The sequence below is a fragment of the Sardina pilchardus genome, chromosome 12 (assembly GCF_963854185.1).
Source record: "Sardina pilchardus chromosome 12, fSarPil1.1, whole genome shotgun sequence".
Lineage (NCBI taxonomy): Eukaryota > Metazoa > Chordata > Actinopteri > Clupeiformes > Clupeidae > Sardina > Sardina pilchardus.
In genome coordinates, this window is record NC_085005.1 from 5,589,362 (window position 1) to 5,599,659 (window position 10,298).

Genomic DNA, 10,298 nt, shown 5'->3' on the forward strand with positions numbered 1-10,298 from the left:
GTAGCCACACAGTCTAGTGCATTATTTGTTAATTACCAATGTTTAGGCACACAGCCCCAAGGTGACCCTTGATAAAGGCTGTTAGCCAACATGTCGGCTAACAGCCGATAATTGCCGATAATTGGAGATCAGAGTGTGCAATACAAAATAATTATCCATATTTTGAAAGGATGTGCAGGAAATTACGTAAATCACAACAGTCCATGAGTCGACAAGTTAAAGGCATTCTGTCCAAGAAAGCAAACATTAAACATTAAACTTCCGTTGGCAGAGTGGATGGACATATGAAGTCAATCTCTTCTAGGCTGATGACCTCTTGGTCTTTCAGAGAATCAGGTGAGACACATTGTACTGCAGATTTTAAGATTCTTGGATTTGATTTCATCCATTTGTAAAATGGTATCAGGCTACAGTCACAATGCCAAGGATTGCCATCCAGGTATAATTTACTCAATTTTGGAAGAGAACAGAAAACATCATCTGGAAGCCATTTCAATTTGTTGTTTGAAAGTTTTAGGGTTGAGAGAGATTTGACTTTCTCAAAATTGTCTGAAATAAGATAATTTATGAAATTGTTCTGAAGATTAAGATCGGTCATGTTTGCTAAACCATCAAACAACTCCCCTGTTATAGTTTGAAACTGATTCTCTGACAGATCCAATTTACGCAATTTTGAAAGGACTCTCAGACCTCCTGGAGGAAGTGTGCTGAGATTGTTGCTCTTAAAACTTAACTCTAAGTTTAGCCATTTCTCCAAATAAGTCTGTGGGCAGATATGACAGTTGATTACTGTGTAGCGTCAATGTTTTAAGTAATGGAAAGTTGACGAACATCCGTGGTGGCAAATCTGTTAATAGGTTGTTGTCTAGAAGTAACTTTTGTAATGTATCTTTATGTAGAATTAATTGTGGCTGTATATATGATATTTTGTTGCTCTGTAAAGCAATCTCTGTAAGATTTTGTAGATTGTCAAGTATGTCACTACACGTAGGTAGGGATGTCAGTTCAATTTCATACAGTGATCACTTTGAGTTTCCTCAATCCTGAAATGAGAGATGATGAAATGGAGCTGAGATTATTCTTTGCGAGATGAAGAGTCTGAAGACTTTCGAGCTGATCAAATGTGCCTTCCTCTATGGAGGAAATCTCATTCATGTGCAGTTGTAAGTTCCTGAGATTCTTAAGACCATCAAATACGCCCTTCTTTAAAGTCTGAATTTTGTTGTTTTTCAGAACCAAAGTTCCTAGGCTGATCAAATCCTGAAAGACTCCCACAGGAACTGACTCGAGTTGTGTGTTAGATATCTCAATCAACTGGATGTTGTTCAATCCCTCAAATGCTCCAGTCTCAATGGAATCAGTGGTGGTTCCAAGGAACTCAATATTTTCAAGCTGAGGATTGGTGGCAAATGCTCTTTTGGGAATTGCACTGATTTGGCTGGCCACAAAATAGACCATTTTGACATCAGCTTTTAGAGTGACAGGAATTGAGGTGACTGTTTTATCATAGACTAGTCTAGAGCAGCTCTCATCAAAATCACAAGACTGGCCAGACCATCCCATTAACAAAGGAAGCAAAAGGAACAGGTTGTGTAATCTGAACATTTCTCCTAAAATTAGAAAGAAAAGTTTGATCACATTTTTGCACATTGGCTTATTTTGAGTGTATGTTATGGGTTATGTATTATATATCTGAATTGTTGATAGATAATCAATTTACTTTACTCTCTAAATACTGAATCATAAACTAACCCATCATAATATTGCATTGATTGTATTTACATTCTGCAGTAATAGAAAGCACATTAAAGAAAAGCAGGCCATTATAAGCATTATTATGTAAACATGGCAGACATGAGTATCTGATTATGAATATCTATGAAAAACTTAAATAGTTACTTGTGAGAGCAAGTATATATGGTCAATAGAAAACACAGCAATACACACAGTACCACTTTGAAGGGTAAATCTTGTAGGAGGCTTTTAAAAATGCAAGATATCTCAGAGGAAAACTACCATCCCGTAGCTGACCAGCTCTTGCTTTGAGCTTCCACAGGCTCAGGCTCTGTGGTTTTACTCATCCAGTTATGACGCCCAATGTGACCAAATACAGCAGTGTCTACCCACATGCACACACACACACACACACAAACACACACGCACATAAATACACACAGGTACGCGCACACTCACACACATGCATGTGCACACACCCCAACGCATAAACACACACACACACACACACACACAGTAGACAGGCAGGCAGCATGCACACATGCAACTGCGCGCGCACACACACACAGAAAAATACACACACACACACACACACACACACCATTACCCACACACACACACACACACACACACACACACACACACACACACACACACCCACACACACACACACTGTTACAAGCCTGGCTCAAAGCAAGCAACAGAGTATAGGGAAAGGCACACACGGAGTAGCGATATATATATTAGATTTATTAAATAAATAGAATTGAACAGAATAGGTTTAAGTAACGTCAGTAGTGGAGTTGAACTTGGAAAATAAAAGTGTATGCAATCAGTATATGAGGTGCAATGAATAAGCAAAGCAAAATCCTAAGTCGGTGCGGGAGAGACAGAGCAGCGGCGGTCGACCTCCAGCCTCGTCTGGAGAACTCTTTTACAGTTTTTTACGATTGTTTACACACTAAAATATTTTTTTTCACACAATTAGCAAAATTTTACTCCAATTAGCAAAACACCTCCACAGATTTGCACAACATTACACACAATGTCTGCTTCACCCTTTTTGCAAAACATTACACACAGTGATTTGTAAAACTCTACACACATTTCCACACCTTAGACACAGATAAGGATTGTGAGGTTACTTCCTTGTCATTACAAAGCCCCGGATTGCCAATGACTACACTAATGAACGAATTGGATAATCACATCCACCAGGTGTGTAAGCACACATGTGCAAAATTGAAAACGCAGCACTCAGGTGTGCTATACAGTCTTGTTGCTTTTGCAGTAGTTGCTCTTCAGAGTCAAAGTGTATGTACTTTATGCAGTAGTTTTTGTTTGTCTACAGATTTTATTTGTTCAATTGATTTCATTGTTGGTTGATTACTGTAACTGATTATGGTTAGAAATACTGTAAGTATACTTGAAATATTCAGTCTACAGCAGTCTTCAGTGTTGTACAGTGCAAGTGCAAGTTTATAGACCTATTTATGTACACTTTCCCTAAGTCGAACTACAGTAATCATGAAGAATGTTGTGGGTTTGTCACTATTTTTTGGACATCTAAATGATCCCTTACATAACAATGTCTGGGCAAAAATCTAGCACATGCTAATTCCTAATTTTTCTTTTTACAAATGCGTTTTGCATTTATCACTGCAGTGTGAAACTGGCTGCAATAATGTCTGATCATTGAGGACTGTGTTTGTTAAATGACAACTAATAGCATTTTTACAAATATGTGTATATGTTTTGACTGAAGTGTGTATGTTTTGACTGAAGTGTGTTTGTTTTGACTGAAGTGTGTTTGTTTTGACTGAAGTGTTTCATTTTGCAAAGAATCTAGGAATTATGCAAACTGAGTGTGGCGTTTGGATAGCTGTGCTTAAATTTTGTTAAAAAGAACTCGGTTTGAAAAATTGTGTGTAAGCAATTGGAAAAAACTGTAAAGGCCCAAACCAGGAAGTAATTACTGCAGCTCCAAACACCTGCGCCCAGCTCACCTGTAGGAGACAGACGTAGGACAAACAGGAGGAGGAGCAGGCAAAGCCGTGACACACACACACACACACACACACACACACACACACACACACACACACACACACATATATGGTCACACAAAATACAATGCAATTAAAAAAAACATGAAATGTAGGATACAAGTTTCACTTGCTCTGAAATGACTACCAAATGTTCTCTCCGATTTTCAGCTATCTCTCAATATTATAGGCATATTTGATCAAATAAACCAAGGAACCATAGCAATAATACAAGTCTGAACTCTGGGTCTATTGAGTTTTTTTTTAACATCAATATAATTTGATAGTCTAGTTGTGCAACGCAAATTATGCGCAAATTATGATTTTCTTGAACTCCCCATACACGCGTTTTCAGCTTGTGGACTTTGTGTAGTTCCGCCTTTTTCCTAGCCTAGACATCTAGACGCCCCTAGCGGCAGCAAATACCTTTTTCCTACTTCCAAGTTCAATTCTGTTGAGATCTAGTCAATACAGCTAATGTAGCCTAAAGAGTAGCCTACTTTGTTGCCCGAGAATAGGCTACTGTAGCCTACATAATGGGCAGCTGAATATTACGCAATGTAAAGCCTTGACGACAGGTACAGTATATGCTTTTAATGTGACCATTATGTATTGACGACATATGGAGCTTGACTCCGAAAAAAACACTGAGTGGGCTACCCAACTCCAAATTACAGTAGGCTAGAGTAGCCTATGTTTTAACCAGACTGTAAGCTACTTTTACACTTCATATAGCCTAGCTACTACAAAAACGATATTCAAATGATGTTATTAATAATACGCCGTACTGTAGCCTACTTCTATGATAGAAAGCGAAAGTAGGCTGCTACAATGCACTAGCCAAACCAGCACTACAACTGTTACTGTAGGTAGACACCTTTCAGCAGCAGTGCCGTTCACAACAAGAATGAATGGCAACAAAAAGTATTATTAGTGTGCTTGCAAAAGCACACTATTGTTATCCGTGCGTTTCATATACTTATTTATCTCAAGTCCAACTTTTGTCTCCCTATCTTGTCCTAGGGATTTAGAGCTAGAGACGCCGTTCCACTTCTCACGCGTGGGTCCTGATGCGAGGATGGTGGCTTGTATACAGCTTTTTGATACGGCATGTCGTTCTCCCGTTATTCCAGTTTTTCCGGTCGATTTTTTCCCATAGGAATGAATGGAAAAGCGATTTTTGAGCGCTGATGCCCACACATTTTTCCACCTGTAGCCCAAACCGTAAGACATAAAATCATGAAATTTGGTATGCTGATAGAGGAGACTACCCTGATTGACACCACCAGGTTTCATGCTCGCCACTCTCACGCTCTAGCGCCACCAACTGGTCAAAGATTGAAAACACGTTCATGCCCGTAACTTTTGATCCGTATGGCCGATTTTTATAAAACTTATACCATTGGAATCCTCTGACTCAGCTGATTCCAACGCACTATGTGACGTCATTTTCCGCCATGATGGATTTTCCACCATTTTGAATTTTGTCCAAAGTCAAAGTAAAGCAACTCTGGCCGCATAGTTCCTCCGATCGTCATGAAACTTGGCACGCGTGATCTACAGACCAAGGCGGATCAACCGCCTTGATTTCGCCTTCATACGTCCAAGCGTTCGCCTGTGACAACCAATTAAATTCAGCGAGCGAAGCCGCCAAACAGGAAGTGTGCCTATCTTGGAAATACTGTGACGTATGAAAGCCATATTTGGTGGGATGACTTGAGACCCCATCCAAAGCACCCTCAATAAATTTGGTGTTATTCGGTCTGTCGATGGCTCTATAATTAGCAAAAACGTGTGTGTTGGCGAATGTATACTATTAAGCAGAATAGCTCATCTTAAATTGCTTAGGTCATGCAGAAATGACATTTCAGAGTGATTTAAGATACAATGTTGATATTTAAAAAAAAAAATCAAATCGAGGCCATTCTTGTAAAACATATTAGTGTAATTCTCACAGCACTGAGGAGTCATTCCATGTATTTTCATACCTTCATTGTGGAATGATAGTAGACTTCCGCTGATCAATTGGTCATTGGATGACATGCATTGTCCGCAACGGTGCTATGTGCTAGTGATTCTAGGAAGGTCCGCATTGGGGTGTCTCATCCTGAGACTGGTAGATCTAAGCAATGCCATGGCCCCGAGGGGCAAGTACGGACTTACGCGCTGTTAGACATTGCATGTGTTCATTTGGTATATATACTCGACAATCACACGATGTTTCATACTGACGGTGTGTTTTGGATGATTTGTATTGACCTGAGCATTCTGGGTAAATACCGGAAGTAGAGCGGTCGCCCTGTCTGAGGATTTTAAGTTTCGTTTTCTGTTGTGATGATGAGCAGACGGCTGTGCACAAAAAACATAGATAATTAATTTACCCTTAGACAATTCCTGCAGTTATCCTGAGTAATCCAGCCCTTTACATTCAGAGATGCGATCATTGACAAAAAGTAAGTTTGATACATACATCGTTAATTCACACTGGTATGCAAGAGTTTTGCTAATACACTTAAACTTGCTCTTGACATGATTTCCATGAAGTAATATACTGTAAGTGTTCTCTGAAATTATAATACTTCATGTGTTTAGCTTAAGAATCTACTGTTTAGCGTTTCTACTGTAAGGACGTAGCAGCTAGACTAGTCTTGCATCTCTGTACTCTTCTTCTGTTGAGGTGTTGTTGCCTAGTGACGCCCTCTCGTGCAGCCTCATGCTAGTTCATTAGAGACGTTATCTAGTAGTACACCACAGTGTTGGTGAAGTTCATGACGTTAGTTTTGAGTGAGTTTACTGCCAATTACCTTAAGTTGAAGTTGTGTGCGTGTATGACAACAAAAGTAAGTGACCGTAACCTTCGGTCATGTGTATTGGGAGTGGGATGTATCTTTCACGTTGATATGCAAGGACTTAGCATGCTAAACGGAGCATTAGCATTAAGGGTTTGAAATGAAGGAAGCCTGTGTTACTTGTGTGAGAAGTTGAGCTTATAGAATGAGAGATAGCGATACAGTTTATTTAGTGACCATATTAATGACAGTTTATTTGGTTCTTTACAGACCACTATACATTATAAGTTTATTCATGCTGTTGTATGGTGGAAGAAAACTCAATAAAGAAACTAAGGAGAAACTACTGCTTCACAACCAGTATTCTAACCAAAGATTCTAGCGCTGTATGATCTTTGGTTCTAACTGACGCCACCCAAGCAACACAATCAATCAATCCATACAGTCCTTTAGCCCCATAGACAGTAAAAGATAGCCCTCATTAACAATCTCCGACTGGAGGAAGTTTGTACCTGTGCTGTGCGAGTTAACGCTATTACACAGTACCGTTTACGCCGCTAGATGGCGTTATTGACCACATAATAACTGTAGTCACGAACAAAAAGGTTTCTTTTCTTTCTTGAAGGGGTTAGCGTTGCCGTTGGTGTGTCCTGGCTTACAATTCAGTTTAATGAGCTTAGTATTCAATGCATATCTGTATGCTGCAGATATATTATCTATATAAATAGCCATCTACCTATATTTCTCTGTATGTATGGAATCCTGAATGTCTCTGCTGGAACAATACAAAGTTAAACCCCATCTCTTCTCCGTCCTATATTCTAACCGATATACCATCCAGTATAGTGCCACTACCCTACCTGAATCAGTGCAAACCTATAACCTTCCCAATAATAATAGTAATAATAATTAGGTAAAAATAATAGTTTCTGCTTTAGGGAGAAATCTCAGAATTCCCCTCCAGCTAAGGAAAGTGGGAGCTATGTTTTTAGACTCAGTAGGCAAGCTTATGTGTGGAGACTTAAACTGTGAAGTTTGGCCCACTTATTGTATAGCAGTTAACAATTCTAGGTTCAATGAATTACATCCAACACAAAGTGTTATAGAAAGTATTACTGTGTGTTTCATTTAACTATTGTTCATAGTAAACATTTAATTAATTTAGGCTATGGGTGGTATAGGTGAATTATTACCACACAGTTACTATCTAAAACTACGTAATCCTTAATTGAGATTTCATTGAAAGTGATAGGTTGAACTTTTAAAAAGGGGTTTTAAAAACTGTTTTTGTACTTTCATTTTATTATGTCATAGCCTACTGAACTGAATTCTAAGAGTTAAAAACAAAGGATAAAATAAATGTTTTGTGATGCTTGCATTGCATAGTATTTCATTTAGGATAAGCTATATCAAAGCAGTTAGAAGTAACAGTAGTCACTTGACATTTCTGAGGATTTGCATATTTCCACCAGGGCAGTGGTAAAGACATTCTTCAGTGGAGGCACCACACAGTTAATCACGCTATCAACATCTTCTTACCTTTTCTTCTGTTATTACTATTCTTTAACTTTATGGTAGACAGTGAGTCCAGCAAATTGAGAACCTAGGATCCTGTTTATGTTTATGAATGTGACTATGTGTATAGTAGCCTATATGTTGAGACATAAGGGTGGAAAAATAGGTTACATTTATATAATGCAAATGATTAAGTTAACAATGTCATTGAATATGTTGTACAAACAAGAAGAGCGAAATGGTAAACTTTTAAGAAATCATCATCCACATCATAGTTTGACGCTGTGTGGGGTTATGGACTTGACAGTTTTGCATGGAATTGCTCATACAGTATATACATATATATATATGTATATGTGTGTGTGTGTGTGTGTGTGTGTGTGTCTGTGTGTGTGTGTGTGTGTGTGTGTGTGTGTGTGTGTGTGTGTGTGTGTGTGTGTGTGTGTGTGTGCCTTGTTGCCGGTGTACAGTATTTCTGAATCTGAATATGGACAGGAAATGGCATAGCTTTTATCACATGCAACCAATCCAAAATCGATTTCATATTAGGGATGTTAACCGGTGACTGTTTGACCGATGGTTGACCGTATCCACGTTAACCGACCAAAGTTGTCGCTAGTCGGTTAACAAAAAAAAAAGAGAGGCATCTTTAAATTAGCCTAAAGACAGTGGACTAAACGTTACTACAGCTAGCCATCTCATTCCAAGAAGATCTTTTTTTCGTGAAGTTAACAAATTATCCCTCACACTCAATTTTTCATAACTCGCCTGCTTGTAGGCTAGGCTACGTAATAAACCAATAAAAACATTTGGCACGAGGTCACAGCGGTGGCCGGTGCATCTTTTGCAATCTGGAAGTGCGCTGTTTTATCCATTGGTTTTATCGTGTTGCAGTCTAGGCAACTTTCCGCATAAGATGGGCTTAGATTTGGAAAGACATTACATCTACATTTCAGGAAGGGTCATCAATGGTAACAGATAAGGTAATGATCATCTTTCGTTATTATTGTTAGCACTTCCTCAAACTAAACTGGCGCTGTAGGGGATTTAAAAAAGTGACGTGAGTGAAAGGGCAGCGCCGGGGCTGTGTGTAGCCTATGAGCGGGGGACAGAGAGATGAGAGTTGGGAAATTGCGTGGCTGTTATTTCAAATAGCATAATTTATTTTAAACGAACCGGTTAACCGGTTTCAACCGGCTAATGAGCCTCGGTGGTCAGTCAAGAAAATTTGTGGTTTTCGCCATCCCTATTTCATATTCAGACACGTTAACCAGTAACAGCCTGGTTGCTTTGACATATCAACACCACATTTGATCCTATTACACCATTTGAACAGGTGAGTCGTCCTATTTATTCTACCATCAATTTGAGGCTATAACACATTGCAACTTACTCAACAGTGAGTAAACAGCAGATGTTCCCGCAATACTCCTAACATTACTCGTATTTGTTCTAGAAACATGCCTAGTTCCTTAGGCTCCTTCCTTCTTTCACTGGTTACGTGTTTCATGCTGGCTACACGTGAACAACTCATACATAATTCAACACAAGGTCTACAGACCTTAGAGGTGTACATTTCATTTCCATACATCAAAGCATTCGCCCATGGCAGCCAATCAAATTCGATGGCGAAGCCTCCAAACAGGAAGTGAGGTCAAATCTCGGAAACGCTTTGAGGTGTCAAGACCATATTTGGTGGGACGATTTTGGACACAATCCAAAGTAGCCTTAGTAAATTTGGTGTAATTTGGCCACTAGGGGGCGTCGCAATTAGCAAAAATGCATTTTGTCTCATATCTCTTTACATCTCTGGGATGACATCCACATTTTTACATTGGAGGTGCTCTGGGACATACCACTGATGAACCTAGGCAACCCGTCACGTCAGTGTAAGAATTTGGCAATCGAGGGTAACGCCGCCAAACTCGAAGCAGCTTTGCGTCTTGGCCAAACTTTAGCGTTTTGACCTGAGGGCGAGCGGTCGCGTCTCCTGCCGGAGCGCTTTCGCGGTGCGTCGGAGCAAGCACACTTCGCACTTTCCCACCGGGAAATGCATTCTAGTTCTAGATGTTTTGCACCATGTGACAACGTCCTCACAGAATTTGGCGACATGAACGACAGGCAGGGCTGTCAAGTTTCAGGAAATGGCAAGCGTGAGAGTTTTTTTCAGTCACACTCAAAGCGTGACATTTGGCAGCTCCGATTAGAGTCGATT

At 39.6% G+C, this 10,298-nt stretch overlaps 1 protein-coding gene across 1 annotated transcript; it reads right to left on the bottom strand.

The window, feature by feature from the left end:
* Window positions 1-253: 253 nt before the first annotated feature.
* On the bottom strand, window positions 254-1,563 carry LOC134098294 (leucine-rich repeat-containing protein 15-like). Its single transcript, XM_062551325.1, is given in 3 exon segments — window positions 254-739; window positions 741-1,020; window positions 1,022-1,563. Coding segments are annotated over 3 exon segments (1,308 nt in total).
* Window positions 1,564-10,298: the final 8,735 nt, after the last annotated feature.